The 24,233-nt window shown below is 58.0% G+C and overlaps 1 protein-coding gene across 32 annotated transcripts; it reads left to right on the forward strand.

Moving 5' to 3' along the window:
- Positions 1-123: 123 nt before the first annotated feature.
- Positions 124-17,841, forward strand: DPEP1 (dipeptidase 1). 32 transcript variants are annotated; one of them, XM_086350467.1, is made up of 13 exons: positions 2,042-2,133; positions 10,181-10,265; positions 10,633-10,716; positions 10,947-11,110; positions 14,733-14,865; positions 15,080-15,212; positions 15,302-15,452; positions 15,580-15,649; positions 15,786-15,962; positions 16,048-16,132; positions 16,209-16,284; positions 16,400-16,535; positions 16,622-16,922. In XM_086350467.1, the coding sequence occupies exons 4-13, from the start codon at positions 11,007-11,009 to the stop codon at positions 16,787-16,789; spliced, it is 1,233 nt and encodes a 410-aa protein (XP_086206593.1). In that variant the 5' UTR covers positions 2,042-2,133; positions 10,181-10,265; positions 10,633-10,716; positions 10,947-11,006; the 3' UTR covers positions 16,790-16,922. The 32 variants fall into 32 exon arrangements, with proteins under 32 accessions (XP_086206581.1, XP_086206595.1, XP_086206593.1 ...); XM_086350477.1 differs by lacking the exons at positions 2,042-2,133; positions 16,622-16,922 and adding exons at positions 4,281-4,327; positions 17,459-17,841; XM_086350468.1 differs by lacking the exon at positions 2,042-2,133 and adding an exon at positions 4,281-4,346.
- Positions 17,842-24,233: the final 6,392 nt, after the last annotated feature.

Here is a 24,233-nt window from a genome sequence, read left to right on the forward strand (position 1 = left end):
CTGGGCAGGGTGCTGGGAGGCTGAGAGGGGAGGGGACAGCTTCCTGGGCCAATCCCTCCCCCACACAGCTGCCCGCCCCGCCACCTCTCACAATCTGAAGACTAGGGCTTCTCGGGCGGAAATGGGGCATTTTCTCCTTCCTAGGAGGGGTGCTAGGGTAGGATCAGCACGGCCGTGACGTCCTGCAGCGAAGTCTGCATCGCTGCTGAGGCCACAGTGAGTGTGCTGGGGGCCAGGGGGCTGCCAGGGGTTGGGGGTCTGCCACTAGGGACGTGCTGTCTTGAGGGGAGGTGGCCAGAACACAGGTCAGCAGAGCAGGGAGACAGGGAGCCTGAAGCAGGTGCAATTCCAGAAGGTGAGAGAGCTGTGATCAGTGTGAAACTGAGGCTCACAGGGTTCCCCTCTGCACCCCAACTCCTTGTCAGCAGCCTCTCTGCTGTCCTTAGGATGTGGTCCAGACGCGCTGGGGCCGGTGAGGCCCCTGCCGCCTTCCCGCCCCCACACCTCTGCTGTTCTCTGCACAGAACCTTTCTCCCTGGCTGCCTGCCCTTCAAGATTCAGCTAGTCTGTCCCCTCCTCCAGGAAGCCTTCCTTTTCTGCAGTTCTGCCTGGCTGCCCTGCTCTCTGCTCTGCTCACTATCATCCCCTCGTCAGGCGGGATAGATGTGCTGAATGAATGAATGAGTGAAGGAAGGAGTGGAAGAATCAAAGTGGGCTGTCTGCAGGAGCCCATGTTGGGCAGATGACAAAGGCCTCCTGATTCTCACTGAAAGCTCAGAACGTTCGGTCCTCCTGGCGGCAGCAGATCAACTCACAACAGTAACAAAGCACGAGTGGGCTGTGTTCTTTGTATCTAAGGCAGAGACGTTTCCTAACCGAGTGGGTCTGTTCCGTGGGCTTGAAGCTCTGGGACATGGGATGCATACATGGGTCCTGCAGCCCCCTGTGCTCAGAGCCCCCCTCCAGCTGCCGCCCACTGGTCAGTGGGGAGAGGGCCCCATGGACGGGCTCCTGGGCCCACCCTGCTTTCCTCTCTGAGAAACACATGGTTAAAAGTGATGCCCCAGAGCAACAGGACTTCCCTGATAGCTCAGACAGTAAAGCATCTGCCTATAATGTGGGAGACCTGGGTTCAATCCCGGGGTCGGGAAGATCCTCTGGAGAAGGCAATGGCAACCCACTCCAGTACTCTTGCCTGGAAAATCCCGTGGACGGAGGAGCCTGGTAGGCTGCAGTCCATGGGCTCACTAGGAGTCGGACACAACTGAGCAACTAAACTTTCTTTCTTTCCCAGACCAGCATACCTTCAGCAACCCCTCACCAGTCAGGGTCTCTGAGTCTACTTCACCTCATTAAATAATGGTTTCAAGTCTCACAATCTTGCTAGGAACCTGCGTCACTTTTCTTTTTCCTTACTCAATCCCCTTTCCTGTGGACATCACTGTCATAGCCACAGGAAGGGGACAGGCTTTAAGCCCTTCGGGGGATGGTCGTAGCATATTCTAGGGAGGGGGTGCTGGGCACAGTGCGGGTCGTGCTGGACTGGTGGGTGGGGTCTGCCTGGGCCCAGGGAGCTTGGGGGCTGTGTCACTTTTATTCAGTAGAGCTGCTTCCGTAGGGGAGAAAGCACAGTGCGGTGTCTCCCTTGAGACCTGCTGGCTGTCGTGGGCCTGTGTCCAGACTCAGGGAGGCGGGAGTTCGGCGTCATGGCAGGAGGGGGCGTCTGGTTTCCCTGAGTGTGGCCCGTCCAGGCCTCAGTCTCCTGATTCACTGATGAATCCAGATCTGCATGTGTGTCCACAGCTCTGGGGATGAGGAAGGTGAGGACAAGGGCTCCTTCTTCATCCAGGCAGTGAGGCTGGAAGGCATCTGACGGCCTTGCCCACTGGGAATGGGCAGCGGGGCAGTTCTGAAGGCCACAGAGGGTGGCCTCGGACAGGGGAGCCAAGGGCTTCCGGGTCCCCTGGGGACAGCAGGCAGGGGAGGCCTGTGCCCCTCCCACCTTCTGGTGTCCTGCGGCCTGGGCTCCAGCCCCGGCTCTGAGCCATGCAGCCAGGGTGTGTGCAGCCCTCGCCTCGGTTTCCAGACCTGGGAAGGAAGGGGACCAGGAGTCTGCAGGGCCCTGCCCCACAGGTGAGACCTCCGGGCCACACTGCAGGGCGCACCTGGCCACCAGGGGGCAGCAGTGGGAGGGCCGGACCAAGGGGGACCCAAGCCCCTGGCCTCCTGTCTGAGCCTCTACCAGCCTCAGGGTGAGCCTGGAGCTCCAGGCCTGTCTCACAGACAGGACAGGGCAGCCCACACCCAGTGCATTTTCTCACCAGGGTCCCGCCCACATCTAGAGTGTCCCCATGAGAGCACCGCTGTCCCTGCCCTAGACTCAGGGGACAAGGCTGGCCCCACTGGGAGGCTGTCGCCTGCCCTGCCCTCGTTCAGCTCAGCAATCACCCTGCCCTGCATGGGGGAGCCAGGATGGGACAGGGGTGTAAACGGGGGTGGCCCGGAATGGGGAAATCTGTGGGCAGAGGGACCTGCTGACGGAGTAGCTGGTGGGGCCCCCAGACCTGCCCCACCTTGGGCACCATCTGGACGTTCCTGGGACATCCGCCTGCCAGCGGGACACCTGGCGCCCACACAGGAACTCAGCCAGCAGCCAGACCCTGAGAGTGGAGGGCCTGGAGTCAGGGGCACCCACCCCCATCTCTGTGCAGAGCCTGCTTAAACACTCTTCTCTGTTTTAATTATTTTTCCATTTTAATTCACATGCTAAAAATGTCAAACAGTAATAACATCAAAAGATGTTATTACAAAGAGTAATAACATCAAAAGTAGGAATCTGCCCCTTCCACCCGGGCCTTGGCGCCTCTGGCCCTCCCCTGTCCAGCGATGCCAAGACCCTGGGCAGACCCGGGGAAGTTCTGCTCTCCAGCCTCTGTGCTCACAAAGGGGTGCCACCCCAAATATGGAACTGGGGGATCACCGTGCAGGCAGGGGCCACACGTGGCTGCCTCCCCCAGGCCCTGGTCCGCGGGGCCCAGGGTCAGACCTTCAGCCCCTTCTCCACCCTGAACCAGTCCTCCTCCTGAACTCTCACCACCCTCTAGGGGAGGGTCAAGGGAGCCAACATGCTCCAGAGCCTTGGCAGGTGGCCCCCCAGCTCTGCCACCCTCCTCTAAGACCCGCATTGCTCTTGGGGCCCCCTTCTCATGCTACATCCCCGTATATGACCCACTCCCGTTATGACGTCCCATTCCTCCCAGTTCTAGTAACTGAGCGCCTCACAGCTGGGGCAGGGGCTGCCCCACTCAGTCAGTGTCTATGAACCACGAGAGGGCCAGGGCAGAGGAGGTTGAGACTGGGGCACTGTGCCCCCACCCAGGCTGCTGGGACCCTCCCTGGGTGAGGATGGGACTGCCAGCTGTCTGCCAGCTGTTTGCCAGTGCCTGCCAGGGTGTGTCCCCCCCATCCTAACCTCAGAATCCTGAAACCAATTAGCGCAGCCAGCCCCCAGCTGGGCCGGGGCTCCACACAGACCTTCTCCTGGTCTGAGTCTCTGCCAGAGGACATTCCGATCCCTGCCTGCTTCAGATCCTCCTGGAGTCGAGCGTACTACACATATAGAATGTGGGCCCCAGCCTCTGGGCCAGGCTGCAGCGAAGATGCCTTCTAGCCCTGGACACAGCTATTACCCTTGACCCCAGCAGTGAGGGCGGGGTGGCATCCCCTCAGGTGCCAGGTTGCTGCTACCAGATGATGCTGTGGGCCTGGAGGGGGGAAGGGGGAGCGTGGCCCAGCCCAGCTATCCTTGTGACGCCCGCCTCCTAACTCAGCCCCCCACTAGATGCCACCAGCCTGTCCGAGGGAACGCCCTCGCCTGTCTGGGGACCCCGACTCCCTGTCATCCAGCCCGGCCCTGTCTGGCCTGCCCTGGGCCTGAGGCCCAGCTTGAGGGTCAGAGGGCGCTGAGTCTGGGTGGGCTGTATGTGCCGGGCACGCCTGCCTCTTGTGTCTGCAGAAACTCAGACCAGCTGACACGTGTGCAGTGTTCACCCCTCCGAGGCGGCCTGTGGAACTCAGGGGCGGGTGCAACTTGAGAAAAACAGAAACAACCCCCCAGGTCTCGTGACCTGAGGGGAGCCCGCCCTCCCGTTCCTGGGGAGCCTGGGCACCAGCACTCGCTGAGCTGCAGGAAGCCTGTCTCCTCCCATCACGGGAGGGCTGTCTGGTTTACGCAGCACCCGGCAGGACAGCCATTAGTGGATACCTACTGTATGCCTGGTGAGGCCTCTGAGTCTGAGCTGAGGGGACCAGTTCAGGTGCCCGACGGGTGAGTGCATCGCGGGCAGGTGAGGAAAGGGCCTGCTGGGCTGTGGTTCTAGGGGTGAATGGAGGGCCAGGGCCTCTTGGGAGTGTCTCTGGAGCCCCTGAGGGAGGGACCGCTGCTGTGTCCAGTGGACCACGGAGCTCAGAGTGGTGGGGGCAGCCAGTGGGGCTGTACAGTTGACCCTGGACAGTGGGGGGCAGTGGGGACAGAGGGGGACAGAGGGGGCAGAGGGGGACAGAGGGGGACAGAGGGGGCAGAGGGGGATAGTGGGGGGGCACAGGGGGGACAGAGGGGGACAGAGGGGACAAAAGGGGACAGAGGGGGACAGAGGGGGACAGAGGGGGCAGAGGGGACAGAGGGGGATAGTGGGGACAGTGGGGACAGAGGGGGACAGAGGGGGCAGAGGGGGACAGAGGGGGACAGAGGGGGACAGAGGGGGCAGAGGGGACAGAGGGGGATAGTGGGGACAGTGGGGACAGAGGGGGACAGAGGGGACAGAGGGGGATAGTGGGGACAGTGGGGACAGAGGGGGACAGAGGGGACAGAGGGGGACAGAGGGGGCAGAGGGGGCAGAGGGGGACAGAGGGGGACAGAGGGGGCAGAGGGGGACAGAGGGGGATAGTGGGGACAGTGGGGACAGAGGGGGACAGAGGGGGCAGAGGGGGACAGAGGGGGACAGAAGGGGACAGAGGGGGACAGAGGGGGCAGAGGGGACAGAGGGGGATAGTGGGGACAGTGGGGACAGAGGGGGACAGAGGGGGCAGAGGGGGACAGAGGGGGACAGAAGGGGACAGAGGGGGACAGAGGGGGCAGAGGGGACAGAGGGGGCAGAGGGGGACAGAGGGGGACAGAGGGGGCAGAGGGGGACAGAGGGGGACAGAGGGGACAGAGGGGGATAGTGGGGACAGTGGGGACAGAGGGGGACAGAGGGGACAGAGGGGGATAGAGGGGACAGAAGGGGACAGAGGGGGCACAGGGGGGACAGAGGGGGACAGAGGGGACAGAGGAGGGCAGAAGGGGACAGAGGGGGACAGTGGGGACAGAGGGGACAGAGGGGGACAGAGGAGAACAGTGGGGACAGAGGGGAAAGTGGGGGACAGAGGGGACAGTGGGGACAGAGGGGGGCACAGGGGGGACAGAAGGGGACAGGGGGGACATAAGGGGACAGAGGGGGATAGTGGGGGGCTCAGGGGGGACAGAGGGGGACAGAGGGGACAGAGGGGGACAGAAGGGGACAAAGGGGGACAGTGGGGACAGTGGGAACAGAGGGGGACAGTGGGGGGCACAGGGGGGACAGAGGGGGACAGAGGGGACAGAAGGGGACAGAGGGGGACGGTGGGGACAGTGGGAACAGAGGGGGATAGTGGGGGGCACAGGGGGGACAGAGGGGGACAGAGGGGACAGAGGGGGACAGTGGGGACAGTGGGAACAGAGGGGGATAGTGGGGGGCACAGGGGGGACAGAGGGGACAGAAGGGGACAGAGGGGAAAGTGGGGGACAGAGGGGACAGTGGGGGACAGTAGGGGGCAGAGAGGGACAGTAGGGGGCAGAGGGGGACAGAGGGGGCAGAGGGGGCAGAGGGGGACTAAGGGGACAGAGGGGGACAGTGGGGACAGTGGGAACAGAGGGGGACAGTGGGGGGGCACAGGGGGGACAGAGGGGGACAGAGGGGCACAGAAGGGGCAGAGGGGAACAGTGGGGACAGAGGGGGACAGAGGGGACAGAGGGGGACAGTGGGGGGCACAGGGGTGACAGAGGGGGACACAGGGGACAGAAGGGAACAGAGGAGGACAGTGGGGACAGAAGGGAAATTGGGGGACAGAGGGTACAGTGGGGGACAGTGGGGGACAGAGGGGGGACAGAGGGGGCAGAGGGGGACAGAGGGGGGCAGAGGGGGACAGAGGTGGACAGAGGGGACAGAGTGGGACAGAGGGGGCAGTGGGGACAGAGTGGGCAGAGGGTGACAGAGGGGGGACAGAGGGGGACAGAAGGGGACAGACGGGGACAGTGGGGACAGAGAGGACAGAGGGGACAGAGGGGGACAGTGGGGACAGAGGGGGCAGAGGGGGACAGAGGGGGCAGAGGGGGACAGAGGGGACAGTGGGGGACCAGGAGGATTGTGGAGAAGCCAGCAGCCTGGACGCACCCTGGGGCTGGGTGGACAGGGGCCATCCGTGAGGGTTGGGGGCAGAGACCTGGGTGGTGGCCTCATGACTGGGCCTGGACAGCCGAGAGGCCTCAAGATGCCTGGACACAGAGGTCACATGGTCTGAAGGGCCTGTACCCAGGGCTCCCCAGGGCACGCCAGCACACCCCATTGCCTCCAGGCCCACTGGGGGTTGCCGCGTTCCAGGCTCTGTGGGTGGTCATGGGGCTGAGGGCCCGGCTGCAGGCCCCGAGGTGGACATGGGGGCCGGGTGGGCACAGTGACACAGAGACGAGGGCGCCTGCAAGGCTAAGCCCGTGTGCTGTGTGCGTGACAGGACAGGCCTGGGGTAAGAGTGTGTGTGAACCTGTGGTCACAACCATGCACCTACATATTACTGTGAGTTTATATTGGTGTGCTAAATATGTGTCTGTGTGTGCGTCTGCATCTTGGTGTCTGTGTGTGTCTGATCACATGGGCAAGTCCACACGGGTGTGCTTATAAGCCTGTGCTGTGTCTGCACACGCAGGTCTCGTCTGTGATGTCCTGGTGCATACGTGTGCTGGTGTGTGGGTCACAGGAGGTGTTGGCACACTTGCTATGTTGGTGCCTGTTGGGGCACATGCATCTTGACACAGGTGGTTGTGCCAGGGCGCCTGTGTAACCGTGTTTTTGCTCGTGTCTGTTCGCACACACAGGGTGTGTGTTCCTGAAGGGCAGGGGCTGTGCACTCAGGTCCTCCAGCTGCTCTGAGCTGTGTCGGGGCTGCGCCCCTGCGGGCACAGGTGCAGATGGGGGAATCTTGGGGGACCGTCCCAGGAGCCCCGGTGAACACCTGGGCTGCTCTGGGCGGGTTGATGAAGAGCCGGGCAGGCTCTGGCTGCTCCTGGACGCCTCTCTGGCTCCCACCAAAATATAACAGCACTGCTTAGTTTTTGCGTGTTTATTGTCACTGTGTTTCTCCTGATTACGGCAAGTGATGCTGATGTTTCCAATTAATAACATTATTCTCTTCATTTAAATAAAACGTGAAAACATTTTAAGGCAGACAATTAGGCGGCTCCCCTGAGAGCTGAGCAAGCAGCGAGGCTTGGCCATTCTCCCAGGGACCCTGGGGGAAAGCGCATGTCCTCAGCCCGCCATGGACCGGGGGCTTCTTGTTGCCAAGGAGACTGTGGGGCGCTGCCACCCCCAGCAGCCCAAGGTGGTTCGGGTTACTCACCCATTTTACAGACCAGGGCACAGTCACCAACACCGTCACCAGCCGCGAGAGAAGGGCCAGCGTGTCAGCTCTCTGCTGTTGAACAAGCGATCCTCCAAAGCTCCAGCTGGCACTTGGGGGTCTCCAGCATTGCTCACGTTTCCAGACCCAGCAGGGCCAACTGGTCTCTGGCCCAGAGTCTGGCCTCAGCCAGGAGCTGGCAGGGGGCCATGGCCAGCCGTCAGCTGGGGGGAGCTGGGCTGGTGGCTGCATCCCCCATGGTGTGTCCAGGACAGGAGCCAGATGGCAGCACGGAAGTCACGCCGGCCGCTTTCTCTGCGGGTCAAGCCGGTTGCTTCTCCTCTTGGCAAGGAGGATGGACAGGCAAGTGCTGCCAGTTCTGGAACACGCAGTCGGCCACACAGGAGCGTGAACCCCGGGCGGCCTGTTCCAAGCTTGTGCTCTCAACAAAGCCTGGTCCCACCTCCTGAGAGAGTCTCTAAAATCAAAGGACCTGGGCCAGGCCGTCGAGCCCACTCTGTCCCTGAGGCTCATGTCACGGGGTGCCAGCACAGGAGGAAACAAAGATGCCGTGAAAATCCTCCACAGCTACACCCACTGCAGCCCTTAGGTCAGAGGTGGGCCTGAGACGGGCATTTCCTTGCCATGTCCCTCCAGGTGGCAGGAAATGACTCAGGCAGAACCTGCAGTGTCCCAGAGAGAAAGGGTCCTTGACTGGCAGATTCAGCCAGTTTGGGGGAATAACTTAGATGGAGATGGCCTCTTCAGGAGCATTTACAGAAGGGGGCGGCAGGGGTGCAGATGGCAGGGGCCCATCAGAAACCAGAGGGGAGCTCAACTTAGATGTCACAGGAGCGGGTAGGTGTGAGAGACACGGGTAAAATCAGACTTATGGATGGCTGGATGGTGGACAGGCTGACCCCCGGTGCCCACGGACACAGATGGACAGTCCTGGTTGGTCCATGGCCAGGCTGACTCCAGGGAAAAAGACACGGTGGAGTGTCCCTAAAAATATGTTTGTTTTGAGAATCAGGGTTGCTGTGATGTGCTCATGTTAGATTCTGACATGAAGGGCCCCCTCTTGCTTCGGGAGGCTCTGGTATCCAGCAGTTTGCCTACTGCATGAAGTGACAAAGACCTCCAGCTGGTTGAGGACAGTCTGCATATGCGATGAAAGGTCGAATACACAATGGAGGAAAGGGGTCCAGAGGAAACATTATCATCCAGTAAACAGGAGAAAAGAAAACAGAACTACCAACTGACACGAGATAATATTGCTTCCATATAAGAACAAGGAGCAAAGGGAAACAGAAACCCACCACCAACAGAAACACAAGACGGCACTTTGGGAGGTTAAGTATGTAATTTCTGAAAGACAGCTGGGTGAAAGTGTTTAAATTCAGAAACAAGGAAACTTACAGAATAAATTCAAAGAATATTCCATTCATAAATTCACAGACTAGAAATGCACAGAATAAAAGCACAAGAAAACCTAAATCAGGAGAGAAAAACACAAGAGTCAAATAGGAGCAGTGCCAGAGGTCCAGCATTCGACTGAACATGCTGCCTGGGAGCAGACAGAGGAGGATTCCAGGGCGTGTTCTGGGACCAGCGGCAGAGCCAGCGACCCCGCATGAGGAGCTGGTCAGATGAAAACAGTCTCCAGTGAGGCACGTCCCTGAGAAAGTGCAGAGCCAAGGAGGAAGAGGTAGCTCAAGGAGACTGTGCAAGAAGGCAACAAGCTGCCTACAAAGAAATGAATCCTCAGCAATAATGCATTGTGGATAGCCCTTCACTTTCAAGAGGAAACAGGTTACGATCCAGAAGTGCAAGGCCAGCAAACCTGTTGCTCAGTTATGAGGGCATAATAATGTCAAGTGCAAACATTCCAGGGCTTGGAAGTTTTCCCAGCACCACCTCCAGGGGTGGTTTGGGAAACAGCTCTAGCGAAACAGGACGTAACCCTAGAGGCGGAGGGCCCAACGCAGAAATTCAAAGGGAACCGTGGACCCGAAGCTGGGCACTGTGAGGAGGTCCAGAGAGTGGAAGACTGTCAGGCAATCAGAGACCCCAGGATGAACAATCGACTTGAGCAGACACATTCAGGTGTGAGTGCGGGGCCTGACCCACGGGTCCACAGGTCGGCACTCCCAGCAGGAGGGCCCAAGATGACTTCTGTTCGCAGACAGATGCCACGGCTGAGAAGTCTGACCACGTGCACAAGCAGCCTGACCCCGAGCCCCACCAAGGGACACAGGCTGTGAGTTACTGGAGGGAGGAGGCGGAATGGACCCCGCACAGCACGAGCCCTCCTGGGTATAGACTTGGGTATAGACGACACCCCTTGGCTGTCGTCTTCCGGGGCTATCATCCTGGAAATCCTCTCATGTTTGAACAAGGGTGTACCCGGCTCTCCCATGGGTGTAGTTGAGTGTCCTTGAGTCTTGTGTTTCTTGGGTCACCCAAGGACGTATGGTCATGCCCACAGCTTAACTCCTGGAAATGTGTCCTCTGTCATCAACTTGCAAGAGTCATCTGCAGCTGAAGTCCCGGAACTGAACGTGAATGACCCGGTAAGACCAGCCCTGTGGAACCCAGCAACCCCGAGGAGCCAGAGTTGCCCACCAGAACCAGGATGCTGGCCCAGCCCTGGGACAAGGATCACTGATTCACCCATCCCAGCAGCTCCTGGGGGCATCCTCAAACTGCCCCACCTAAGAGACCTGAGATGGTCCTCAAACAGATCCATCTGAGAGACCTGTGTGAGCCTCTAGTTCTAAGTACAAACACTCCAGGCTTCTGACCCCAAGCCCCCGTGTCCAACCTGCAGCTGAGCGTGGGTCACAGTGCTGTCCGCAGGACCAGGGTGGGGTGTGGAGGGAGCACCCCTGTGGTGCTGTGCTCCACTGTCTGTGGAAAGTAACATAAACTACTTGACAGGCAAACCGAGGGGTGCATTCAAGGACGCAAAATTGAATCTTGTTTGCAGACCTCAGGCACTGAGTCCTAGGGGCGGGCGTGGAGGTAACCGGCCCTCCCCGCCTCTTCTCCTGTCCTCTGGGCAGCAGCTCCGCCCCTGGGGTTTTACTGCACCTGGGCTGGCCTGGACAATGACGCCCAGCCTCAGACAGCGACGCCCAGCCATGGGGTCCAGGAACTCCCATCTTCCCACCCTCACAGGGAATGCGCTGATTACTGATAAACGGGAGGTTGGGCAGCGATCACCTGGACCAAAGGCCTCCGTCTTCTGGCAGGACAGCTGGTCAGGACAGACGCACAGCAGCAGCAGGCAGCGGGTGCCCAGGGACAGTGCCATGTGGACCGGCTGGTGGCTCTGGCCCCTGGTGGCCGTCTGCACTGCAGACCAGTTCCGGGACAACGCGGTGAGACTCATGCAGAGCACGCCTGTCATTGACGGGTAAGCAGCCACTCGGGACGGGTCTGGGGTCTGGGCTGAGGGAGCTGTGATCAAGGCTCATGTGACCTGAGACAGGCACTGCCCTGTCTCCTCGAGACTCGGTCTCTCCAACTGAAACATGGCCTTTGCTCTTTGCTGAACTCTTTGTGGGCTCTCAGGGCCACAAAGACTTCAGCAGAGGAGGGTCTGTGGGAACGGAGCAGGAAGGGGGTAAGTGGTGAGGCCCCGGCATCTCAGCAGCTCCCGGGGCACCTGAGCCCAACCTGAACCTCCTGGGGGCTGGATCCCAGCTCCGGAAAGGGGGGCTGGGGGCCCTACCTCACAGGAAGGGCAGGGAGGGTGTCACTGGGGAGACCCTGCTGGCCCTCTTGACCCTTCTTCTTGAGGTCCTCTTGTCAGACCCCCCAACCCCGTCCACCTGGCGTGACCCCATCAAATCCCAGCTTGACCTCACCGAGGCATGTTGGCCTTCAGTGCCCCAGACAAGCTCCTGGGCACCCACTCCCACGGGTACCATTCCAGCCAAGACCCTAGAGACACCTTGTCAGTCCCTGATGTTGCGGCCAACCTGGGCCCGCCCGTCCCCTTCAGTTACCCTCCCCCACCACCCCACCCCTGCTTGGGGTCACGCCTGCATCTCTGACCGTCCCCTCCTCCCACAGTCTCAAGGTCAGGTCTCACACTGCAGCCAGTGGGAGGCTTGGAGACCCAAGTCCCACCCCTGTCCTTCAAGATACCCCCTGCCGTGACTCCCACTAAGCTTGGAACAATAAAAACAAACAAGGAAAAAAAAGTCCTCACAGCTGCCCCTGGGGCCCCTCGATGCTGCAGGCAAGCCTGGCCAGGCCCCCTCCCCTGATCCTGGCCCTAGTTCCTCGGGGACTTCCAGAGCCCTGGGAAGGACACCACCTGCAAACACACTCCCGCCCCGCCTGCTCTCCTGCCCCCCTGCCTGCCGTGCTGCCCGGCACACTGGCTGCACGCAGCCCAGAGAAGCAGTATCTGGTGTGCAGTGGCTCTTGGGTGCCGGGAAGGCTAGGAGAACACTACATGCTGCTGGGTTTTGTTGGACAAAAGCTCTACATGAAAAGCGAAGAAAGTGAGTGTCTTGTCACATAAGACCTGCCTGGAGCTGCAGGGTAGCCCTAGAGAAGGAAGTGGCCATCAAGGGTCAGTGTGCACACCACCTTCCCTCCCTCCCACAGTCCTCCCCTGACCACTCTCCTTCCCATGCTTCCTGGCCCTCCTGTCCCCCTGCTCGCCGCTTGCCTGCCCCACAGGTACAGAGAGCTTTCTGCAGAGGCTGCTGCCCTTGGCTCGCACCTCGGAGGCCCTTCTGTCTCACAGGTCCAGGTTCAGGGACTGGGCATCCCATGCCAGCAAGCATAGATAGATGATGCCAACAGAATGAACCAGGGAAGCTGTTCATTCTGGAGGACTCAGGGCAGCTGGGCACAGGGAGAGGGGATTGAGTCTAGGTAATGGAGCTGTCCAGAGGTCCATGTGAGGGGTAAGATGGCTCACAGAGCCCAGACAGCCAGGAGTACTCAGGACGCTGTGATCTGGGATTATCCAAAGTCTTAGAAAACTAAAACGAGGCTGACAAAATCAAAAGCAGTGTAGCTAAGAGACACAAAGAAGTAGCTTTAACAACAGAAAAGTGCAGAAGAAGCCCTGGCACAGCATTCCACAATAGTGCAGCCACCATTCCCACAGTTACCTCATGATTTAACATAGCTGCACCAGCTCCAGCCATCACATCTGTATGCCAGAGCTGGTCTAAGTGTGCATTTGGTTGTCCTTTCCAGCACTGTCCAGCACTAGGAACCCTCTCCTCCCTCCTTTTAGTAGAATGGAAGAGTCCTCTATCATGTCTGAGGATGCTCCCAGGCCACAGAGACAAGGAGAGAGGCTCCACAAGGCTCCAAAAGGTGGTATTGCCCACAGAGCAGAGACCTACAAAGGGAGGAGAGGCTGAGGGAAGGAAGGAGGAACAAAGTGGAGGCAGTTGGAGGGTGGGGCTGGACTTCTTAGACCAGCAAAGGAGTAAAGTCCTGCCTGGTGGCGCTGCCCCAGGGACAGCACCCCCCAATCCTGCAATGAGGTGATGACCCCGCCTCACTGGAGTTCATCCACCTCTCATTCAACAAAGGCCATGCCCAGTGGGCAAATCTCAGAATTTGCAGAAAACACAGCTGGGGTGGGAGCCCCACCCATGGCACCTGGGGCAGCTTCCACAGTCTGGAGCCCCCCAGGGTGGGGCCCAGGGAGCCCTCACTTCCCACCGGCAGGAAGACCCACCCCAGGGGGCTGGACAACCTGGGCCACCCACCGCAGTGTTAGCGGTATAGTGATTGTTCCGCACTAGGCAGACATGAGGAGGGAGCGGAGCTGGGGATGGGGCAGGGTCCTGGGGACAGTGGGCCTGGCTGCAGAGCTGCAGAGGAGGCCTGGATGGGAGGGCTCCCAGTGGGAGTAAGGCCCTCTCCAGGTGTTCCCGTTGTCACCAGACCAGGGATGCAGACGGGCGGCTCCCTGCACGGCTCCCTCAATGTCCCATGCGTGTGTGCACACAGGCTGATGAAAGCCAGACGGAGGGTCCGGGCTGGGCCTGGGACTCTGTTTCTCTCATCAGGTCCCAAGGTCCGAGGCCACTTCCAGCATCTGGAGATCGTGGCTCCCAGCGGCCTCTCTTCTGGGGCTGCTCCTGGTCCCCCTGTCAGTTCCTGGGGCCAGGGAGAAGGTGCCCCAGCCCCACCAGTGCCCACTCCCCAGCGGCTGATAGCCCCCAGCGCCCCCTGCGCCTTCTCCTCGGGGTCCGGTCCGGTCCTCTCCGCCCTTCCCACCTCCCCCTCTGCCCCACCCCCACCTCCAATGCACTCTCCGCCTCCTGGCTCCTGGGAAGACTTTAGAGGGCCTGTCTTTTGGAAGGATCCTAGAGGATGCTCTTGGAAATGGTGCGAGACTGTGCCCAGGGACAGAGGCAGAGAGGGTCTGCGGGGCGAGCGGAGGTGCGGAGGGAGCCCCAAATTCCGCGTTGGCGCGCTGCTCCGTTGCCACCCTCCCCCAGGGAAGGCCACGCCCCTCACTTCCCCCTGCCCCTGCAAGGGGAGATTTCAACTCCTTTTTTTGGCCACGCCCGAAGGCGGGGTCTTAGTTCCCCGCTGAGGGATGGAACCCGCGCCCCTGCATTGGAAGCTCGGAGTCGTAACCACTGGATCGCCGGGAGTCCTAGAATTTAGTCTTTAATCTGAAATCTCACCGAGGCCCTACACCCAGTAACCCCATGGCAACCAGTCTTATCCATGGAGATTGTTTTAACCGTCCAGCCCCCCCTCCACGCCCCCCACGATTTTGAAGCCAAGTCAGTGTGCGCCCTCCTTTTTCCCCAGTGGAAGGCTCGGGGAGAGAAGTCCTGTCCCCTTAGTGCTCAGCTCGCTGACCTGGCCTGGGGGTGGGGCCGGCTGAGAAACTCACCTGTGCTCAGGTGTGTTCAGGTAACAGTAATCACCCTGGGACCCTCCTAGTTCTCAGCCACTAGAAGAGGAGCCAGAGAAGGGGCAGCCTGCCTGGGAGGAAGCCGTCCTGAAACCCCTGTCCTGACCCCTCCTGGCCCCTCCAGGCACAATGACCTGCCCTGGCAGCTGCTGAAGAGGTTCAACAATCAGCTTCAGGACCCAAGGGCCAACCTGACCAGCCTGAACGGCACGCACACCAACATCCCCAAGCTGAAGGCTGGCTTTGTGGGGGCCCAGGTAGGGTTCAGCCCTGAGCCTGCCCACACGCGGAGCCCACCCGCTCCTCCCTTGGTGCCCCTCACTGGTGGCTGTGTACCTCCCTGGGCCCTTAGCCACCCAGGCTGTGGGGAGGGCTTCTGGGGCGCGAGGGGACCCCCAGGCCTGTAGGGGCAGGGGCAGGGCCTGGGTTCGGACCGCTCGGCTCCCAGCCCCTCCCCACCGTGGCCCCCAGTTCTGGTCTGCGTACACGCCCTGCGACACCCAGAATAAGGATTCGGTGAAGCGGACGCTGGAGCAGATTGATGTCATCCAGCGCATGTGCCAGCTCTACCCCGAGACCTTCCTGTGTGTCACGGACAGCGCAGGTGGGTGCCAGCGCCCTGGGCAGGGGGGCGGGGGCCGTCCTGAGCAGCGCCGCTGGGCTGTCCCTTCACGTTGCAGCCCCCACCCCCAGGCATCCAGCAGGCCTTCCAGGAGGGGAAAGTGGCCAGTCTGGTTGGCGTGGAGGGCGGCCACTCCATCGACAGCAGTCTGGGTGTCCTGCGGGCGCTCTACCACCTGGGCATGCGCTACCTGACTCTCACCCACAGCTGCAACACGCCCTGGTGAGCAGCCCTGGGTCGGGTCTAGGGGCAGGGACCCTGGGGTACCTGCTGTCCTCCGAAGAGGCTCGAGGTGGGTGGGTCTGGACAACCATGCTTCCCCTCGGGCTCCCGCTCTCCGCTCTCCCAGGGCCGACAACTGGCTAGTGGACACGGGAGAGGACGAAGCCCAGAGCCAAGGCCTGTCGTCCTTCGGGCAGGTGAGTGGAGGCCGGGGCGATGATGAGCCCCAGAAGGTCATGTGAACACAAGTGGGCGCAATGCAGCCTGCCTGGTCCCGGGTGTCGTCCATGACCCTCTGGGCCGGACAGGTTCCCTGATCCCATCCCCCCTCAGAGCGTCGTGAAGGAGATGAACCGCCTGGGCGTCATCATCGACTTGGCCCACGTGTCCGTGGCCACCATGGAGGCCGCTCTGCAGCTGTCCAAGGCCCCGGTCATCTTCAGCCACTCCTCGGCATACAGCGTGTGCCAACACCGGCGCAACGTGCCCGACCACGTGCTGCAGCTGGTGGTGAGGGTGGGGCTGCTGCCTCTGCCCCGGGTGGCCCTCGCAGCCTGGCCGCCCTGCCCCCAGCTCCACCCTCTCTCCCTCGCAGAAGCAGACGGGCAGCCTGGTAATGGTGAACTTCTACAATGACTACGTTTCCTGCAAAGCGGAGGCCAACTTGTCCCAAGTGGCAGGTGGGTGGGCTTGAGTGGCGGCGGGCAGGGGTGGGGGTGTCCCTCTTGCGGGGCCTCATGTGCTGCCTCCGTGCAGACCACCTGGACTACATCAAGAAGGTTGCGGGAGCTGGAGCAGTGGGCTTTGGTGGGGACTACGATGGTGTGTCCAGGTAAGGCGAGACCCTGCCCATATGTTGTGGGGAGCGGAGGGCTCCAGGGCTTGGGATGGGGCCCCCAGGCTCCAAGTCCCGGGCTGCAGATTCTGGCTCTCTGTCCACATCTCAGGCTCCCCTCTGGGCTGGAGGACGTGTCCAAGTATCCAGACCTAGTCGCTGAGCTGCTCAGGAGACAGTGGACGGAGGAGGAGGTCAGGGGCGCCCTGGCTGAAAACCTACTAAGGGTCTTCAAGGCAGTGGAGCAGGTGAGGAGGGACTGCCATGCTCCCGTCCCCCAACCCCCGAGCTTCTCCTGCCCTCAGTTAGGCAGCTGACCTGTGTCTGTCCCCAGGCTAGCGATCACAAGCAGGCTCCTGGAGAGGAGCCCATCCCACTGGGCCAGCTGGAGGCTTCCTGCAGGACCAACTATGGCTACTCAGGGGCCCCCAGCCTCCACCTCCAGCCAGGGACCCTGCTGGCCTCCCTTGTGACCCTCCTCCTCAGCCTGTGTCTTCTCTGACACTTTGGGGGCTGGAATGGCCGTGATTCCCTGTGCACTCAAGTCTGCCCGGTCCTGGGAAGGCTGCAGGACTCCTTGGGCAGCACAATATGCAGGCACAGCTGGACCCTCAATAAAGGCACCGAGCCTTCAACTCTTATGTCATTGGCAACCGTAGCCCTGGAGGGGCCTCTGGCTGGACACCTGGACACATGAGTGCCCGAGTCCTGAAGGTCATGGCCAGCGGGCTCAGGGTCTGAGAAACTGTGTGGACGTTGCTGGAGGCTCTTTAAAAACACAGTCCAGGCTTCAGTTGCCACCTCCTCACACGCACTTGTACATAGGCACACACACAAACACACATGCATGCATGCTCATGTGTGCACACCTGCATCCCACACCCTCATATCCTCACTCATGCATGCACATATATACTCCCAATGCATTCACACTCGTGTGCCCACCCTTGGGCCAGACTCTCTTGGTATAAAGGTCTGGAGCTGGGAGGCTCGCAGCCCCGCGGAGTCTCCTCACACACGGTGAACACAGATTCTACAGGGCAGGGCTTCCCACCTGGGCTCAGCACCTCCCCAGCCTGGTCATTCGGTGGATGTGTCTTGAGATGAATAACTTAGCGGGTGACAGACTCCAGACAAGACCACCAACATGTCCCTGCTGGTGCTTTTCCAGGCCAGAGCCCCCGAGAACACTGCTACCAACTCGTGCCTGCCAGCCAGCTGGCACCCTCTCAGGGAGGTCTAAAGTCACAAGCTGGGACGCTGTAGGTATTTGCTGACACTTGGGATCAGTTTAATGTTAAAGGAGGAAGGACTCAAATCAAAGGTTTTTGTCCTGAGTTGGCCAGTTATTCCAACTGCCCCAGCTGCTGCCACTGATTTACCTAGCTGGGCTGGAGGAGGCAGGAGGGGACCTTGGTGGGCTGCAGGTGGGCAGGCCTAAGTTTGCTAATGGGAAGGGATTTTCTCACAAGAAATGCTTTAAATCCATCTGAAATCACCTTCATCACAATGGAACCACACCCAGAGGCAACAGATCAAGTGCTGTCCCCAGAATCTGGTTCTAGAAATCTTTCTGCTTGCGCCTCATTCACCCTTGGAGCTGCAGGCCACAGCCTTTCCCGGGGCTCCTGGTAATGGGCTCCATGGAGGCAGGTGCCATGCCTGAGCCAGCAGTGTGGAGTCCGTTCTGGAGCCCCTGAAGGGCCGTCTCCCTGGGCAGAGCCCATATCAGCCATTCTGCAACTGACCTCAAATGGCCTTGGCCTGAAGAACAGCTTGAAGAGAGGCTTGGGTTCCCAGCCAGAGATTGGGCTGGGTTGTGGAGATGAGAGCACCAGGTTCTAGCCACTAGACCAGTGGTCAGTGGCAAAAGGCCCTGGCCCTTCAGCTTCTCAGGGAAGAATTTCCACAAAGACAGAAAGTAGTGAAACGAGTATTTATTAAGAGGGAGAAGAGCACAGTATGTGTGGACAAGCACACAAGCGGACTCAGAGAGAGGGGCTGCCCCTGAGCTGCACCCTCCTGGCAGATTTCCTTTTATGGGGCACTTATTCTGGATTTCCTTTAGTCATTCTGATTTTCCTGGTTCAGAGTTCATATTTGGTATATCTCAGGATCCTCCCGTGAGTGCGTGCCTCTCATAGCTAAGATGGATCCTACTGATAAGGCTTCTGGGTAAAACATCCCTTGACATGACTCCTCTTTGGCTTCTAAGGAGGCTTTTCTGTACATGTGTGGTCTGGGTGGTTTATTAGGGCCCAGCCTCCTCCCTTAATTGCCCTGCTATTCTTGTTTTGGAGTTTCCCTCAAGAGAGTATGAATCTCCAATTGCTTTACCCTGGTTGTTGTTGTTGGGGTGGGGGTGGGGGGTTGCCCATCTGCCTCCTGCTTCACAACCAGGAAACAAGGAGTCTCAGGCCCGGTTCAAACTAAGGTGTGCTCGAAGCAGGGACAAGGGGTGGCCCAGAGCCACAAGTGGTCACTCTGGCAGGCGGATGGGCACAGAGGGCAGGGACCTAACTGCGGTTCTGACTTCAGAACCCTGTTAGGGGTTCACATGTCCCCAAAACTGATCAAGAGCAGACAGACTGAAGCACTGCCCCCCACCCCCAACATGAACCATTGAATCTAACAGACTGCCCAGAAGGCTTGGCTGAGAGCAGGGCCTTTTGACAATGCACCAGGGGCCCCAGCAGAGTGGCTGCACAAACTCTGTCCTCTGGTGGGCAAGAGCGTCTCACAGGGGTGCAGCCAGCTGGGCAGACTAGTTTCTGGAGCACACAGGGGCTACCCGGGGGTAGTTTCGGGGTACACAGGAGGCTGCCTGGATGGGGTTCCAGTGAGTACAGAGAGGGGCACACAGCGGCAGGGTGCACCATTCGGGGTCTGGGGCACACAGGGGCCATGCTATTGTGCCTCACATTTTCAGGTGCACACAAGGCTCTGCACGGAAGTAGTTTCTGGCTCTCACACGGGGGTGTCTGGAGGCAGTTTCTGGAGCACCGAGGGGGTTGTTGAAGGAAGGTATCTTCTGGTTCGTTCAGAGTAACGCCTGGAGGTCATTTCTGGTGTACAATGGGGCGCAGGAGCATCGTTTCTAGTTCGCGTCGGGGTGGTGCCCGAACGTCCTTTCTGGTGTACACAGGAACTGCCCTGACGTAGTTTCGGGCACACGGGTTGCTGCCCGCATGTGGTTTCCATGAGTACAGAGGGGCTCAGGGGCGCAGTTTCTGGAACTCAGAAGGCGGCTGTACACCAATCTGGTTCGGACGCACACATAGGGGCATACTGTAGTGTTTCAACGTGTCCACTGGAGGGCACACCAACATGCTTTCTGGTACAAACCTGGGGCCCACGGGCACAGTGCCGTCCACAGATGTGGTTTCGGGTGTACACAGGAGTTGCCCGGAGGTAGTTTCTGATACACACATAAAGTGCCCGGACACGGTTTCTGGAGCACACAGAGGGATGTAACGAACTGATTCCCGCACAGATATAGTGGCATGCTATTGTGTCTAACATGTCCACAAGAGGGCGCACAAACATGCTTTCGGTACACACCTGGGTGTCCTCAGACATAGTTTGTGCCCCCACCGTGGGGGCGAACGGATGTGGTTTCTGGTGCACATAAGGGGTTGCCCAGACGTTTATGATGCACACAGGAAGTGCCCGAAGGTTATTTATGATACACAGGAAGTGACCGGACGTATACCTGAGCATAGATTGTGGCATGCTGTCGTGCCTAACGTGTCCACTGGAGGGCGCACTGACATGCTATTCATGGATACATGGGTGCCCAAAGACCGGGTTTCTGTGCCTGCAGTGGGGGCGAACTGATGTGGTTTCTGGTATAATAAGGGGTGCCCACACGTTGTTTCTGATGCACATAGAGCGATGCAACAATATGATTCCTATGCCATGCTGTGCCTAAAATGTCTACAGGAGAGCACCCACAGACCTGGTTTCTGCGTGAACATGGGGTGAATGGATGGGGTTTCAGGTGCAGATAAAAGGGTGCCGGAATGTTTATGATACGCACTGCTAAACTGCCAAGTCACTTCAGTCGTGTCCGACTCTGTGCGACCCCATAGACGGCAGCCCACCAGGCTCCCCCGTCCCTGGGATTCTCCAGGCAAGAACACTGGAGTGGGTTGCCATTTCCTTCTTCAATGCCATGAAAGTGAAAAGTCAAAGTGAAGTCTCTCAGTCGTGTCAGACCCTTAGCGACCCCATGGACTGCAGCCTACCAGTCTCCTCCGTCCATGAGATTTTCCAGGCAAGAATACTGGAGTGGGGTGCCATTGCCTTCTCCGATGATCTGCACAGGAAGTACCAAGACTATATATGAAACACACAGGAAGTGGCCGGAGACTATTTACGATGGACACAGGAAGTGACCGGACGTTGTTTCTGGAGCACACAGGAAGTGCCTGGATGGATTTTTGTACATATATAGGGGCACGCTGGAGAAGGCAATGGCACCCCACTCCAGTACTCTTGCCTGGGAAATCCCATGGATGGAGGAGCCTGGTAGGCTGCCGTCTATGGGGTCGCACAGAGTCGGACACGACTGAAGTGGCTTAGCTTAGCTTAGCTTAGGGGTACGCTGTTGTGCCTAGCGTGTACACAGAGGGCGAAGGAACACGCTTTTGGCACACGCATGGGTCCCCGTAGACCTGGTTTCCGTGCCCACAGTGGGGGAGTACGGATGTGGTTTCTGCTCCACATAAGGGAGTGTTCGCACGTTGTTCCTGATGCATAGAGGAAGTGCCCGGACGTTGTTTCTGGTGCACCGGAAGTGATGCAACAATCTCATTCCCGAGCATATATACAATGGAATGTTGTCGTGCCTAACGTGTCCATAAGAAGGTGCACCAACATTATCTTGGTGCACAAGAGAGTGTCCACACCTGGTTTCTGGGTCCAGAGTACGGGGTGAACGGATGTGGTTTCAGGTGAACATAAAGGGGTGCCGGGACCATTATTTTTGATTCACACAGGGAGTGTCCGACCAGTTGTTTCTGATACACACAGGAAGTGCCCTAACTTCGTGCATTCTTGCCTATACATATAATTTCGTGCAGTTGCGCCTAACATGTCCACAGGAGGGCGCGCTAACATGCTGTTGGTGAGCACATGGGTGCCAACAGACCTGATGTCTGTGCCTACAATGGAGGCGAATGGATGTTGTTTCTGGTGCACATAAGGGCCGGGGTGCCCAGACGTAGCTTCTGAGGCACATAGGAAATGCCCGGATGTAGTTTCTGGAGCACACACAGTTCAGTTCAGTTAGTCGCTCATTCGTGTCCAACTGTTTGTGACCCCATGGACTGCAAGACGCCAGGCTTCCCTGTCCATCACCAGTTCCTGGGGCCTACTCAAACTCATGTCCATCGCGTCAGTGATGCCATCCAACCACCTCATCCTGTCGTCCCCTTCTCCTCCTGCCTTCAGTCTTTCCCAGCATCAGGGTCTTTTCCAATGAGTCAGTTGTTCACATCAGGTGGCCAAAGTATTGGAGTTTCAGCTTCAGCATCAGTCCTTCCAATGAATATTCAGGACTGATTTCCTTTAGGATTGACTGCTTGGATAACCTTGCAGTCCAAAGGTCTCTCAAGAATCTTGTCCAACACCACACAGTTCAAAAGCATCAATTCTTCGGTTCTCAGCTTTCTTTACAGTCCAACTCTCACATCCATGCATGACCACTGGAAAAACTATAGTTTTGACTGGACAGACCTTTGATGGTAAAGTAATGTCTCTGCTTTTTAATATGCTGTCTAGGTTGGTCATGGCTTTTCTTCCAAGGAACAAACGTCTTCTAATTTCATGGGTGCAGTCACCATTTGCAGTGATTTTGGAGCCCCCCAAAATAAAGTCTGTCACTGTTTCCATTGTTTCCCCATCTATTTGCCATGAAGTGATGGAACTGGATGCCATGATCTTAGTTTTCTGAATGTTGAGTTTTAAGCCAACTTTTGCACTCTCCTCTTTTACTTTCATCAAGAGATTCTTTAGTTCTTCCTCACTTTCTGCCATAAGGGTGATGTCATCTGCGTATCTGAAGTTATTGATATTTCTCCTAGCAATCTTGATTGCAGCTTGTGCTTCCTCCAGCCCGGCATTTAGCATGATGTACTCAGCATATAAGTTAAATAAGCAGGGTGACAATACACAGCCTTGACTTACTCCTTTTCCAATTTGGAACCAGTCTGTTGTTCCATGTCCCGTTCTAACTGTTGCTTCTTGACCTGCATACAGATTTCTCAGGAGGCAGGCAGGTGGTCTGGTATTCTCATCTCTTTAAGAATTTCCCACAGTTTGTTGTGATCCACACAAAGGTTTTGGCACACAGAGGTACGCAACAATTTGATTCCTACGCGCATATATAGTGTCATGCTGTCGTGCCTAACATGTCCACAGGAGGGCGCATCAACATGCTTTCAGTGCACATGTGGGTGCCCACAGACCTGGTGTCTGCGCCCACCGTGGGGGCAAACGGATTTGGTTTCAGGAGCACATGAGGGACGGAGAAGGAAATGGTAACCCACTCCAGTGTCCTTGCCTTGAGAATCCCGGAAACGGCAAAGCCTGGTGGGCTTTGGATGCGGTAGCACAGAGTCGGACACGACTGAAGCGACTTAGCAGCAGCAGCAGCAGCAGCAGCACATAAGGGATTCCGAATATTGTTTCTGATTCACTCAGGAAATACCGGGACGTTATTTATGACGCACACAGATAGTGCCCAGACGTTTCTGATGCACACAGAAGTGCCCAGTAGTTTCTGAAACATACAGAGTTGCAACAGTTTGATCCCCACGCATACAGTGGCATCCTGTCATCCCTAACGTGTACATAGGAGGGCGCACCAACATGCTTTTTTTGCACAGACTGGTGCCCACATACCTGGTTCCCGCGCCCATAACGGGGGCGCAAGGATGTGGTTTCTGGTGCACACAAGGGGGTACCTGGATGTAGTTTCTGACACATAGGAACTGCCCGGAAGTAGTTTCTGCAGCTCCCGGGCAGTAGCCCGGATGCGATTTCAATGAGTACAGAGGAGCTGACGGATATAGTTTCTGGAGCGCACTGAGGGCGGGGTGCACTATTCTGGTTCTTGGACATATATGGGGGCATACCGTCGTGCTTCACATGTTCACGGGGTAGGGAGCGGCGCACCAACATGCTTTCTGGTACATACATGGGGGGCCCACAGAGGTGGTTCCCAAGCCCGCAGTGAGGGTGCACAGATATGGTTTCTGGTGCACAGAAGGGGACACCAGGACGCATTTTATGGAGCACCGAGGGGTTGAGAAACCTGTATGCATTTCAGGAAGCAACAGTTAAAACTGGACATGGAACAACAGACTGGTTCCAAATAGGAAAAGGAGTACGTCGAGGCTGTGTATTGTCACCCTGCTTATTTAACTTATATGCAGAGTACATCATGAGAAACGCTAGGCTGGAGGAAGCACAAGCTAGAATCAAGATTGCCAGGAGAAATATCAATAACCTCAGACATGCAGATGACACCACCCTTATGGCAGAAAGTGAAGAACTAAAGAATCTCTTGATGAAAGTGAAAGAGGAGAGTGCAAAAGTTGGCTTAAAGCTCAACATTCAGAAAACTAAGATCATGGCATCTGGTCCCATCACTTCATGGCAAATAGATGGAGAAACAGTGGCTGACTTTATTTTTCTGGGCTCCAAAATAACTTTAGATGGTGATTGCAGCCATGAAATTAAAAGATGCTTACTCCTTGGAACAAAGTTATGACCAACCTAGACAGTATATTAAAAAGCAGAGACATTACCAACAAAGGTCTGTCTCGTCAAGGCTATGGTTTTCCCCGTGGTCATGTATGGATATGACAGTTGGACTGTAAAGAAACCTGAGGGCCAAAGAATTGATGCTTTTGAACTGTGGTGTTGGAGAAGACTCTTGA

This window comes from Bos grunniens, chromosome 18, assembly GCF_055505025.1.
Source record: "Bos grunniens cultivar Pamir isolate PY7600 chromosome 18, Bosgru_T2T1.0, whole genome shotgun sequence".
Classification (NCBI taxonomy): domain Eukaryota; kingdom Metazoa; phylum Chordata; class Mammalia; order Artiodactyla; family Bovidae; genus Bos; species Bos grunniens.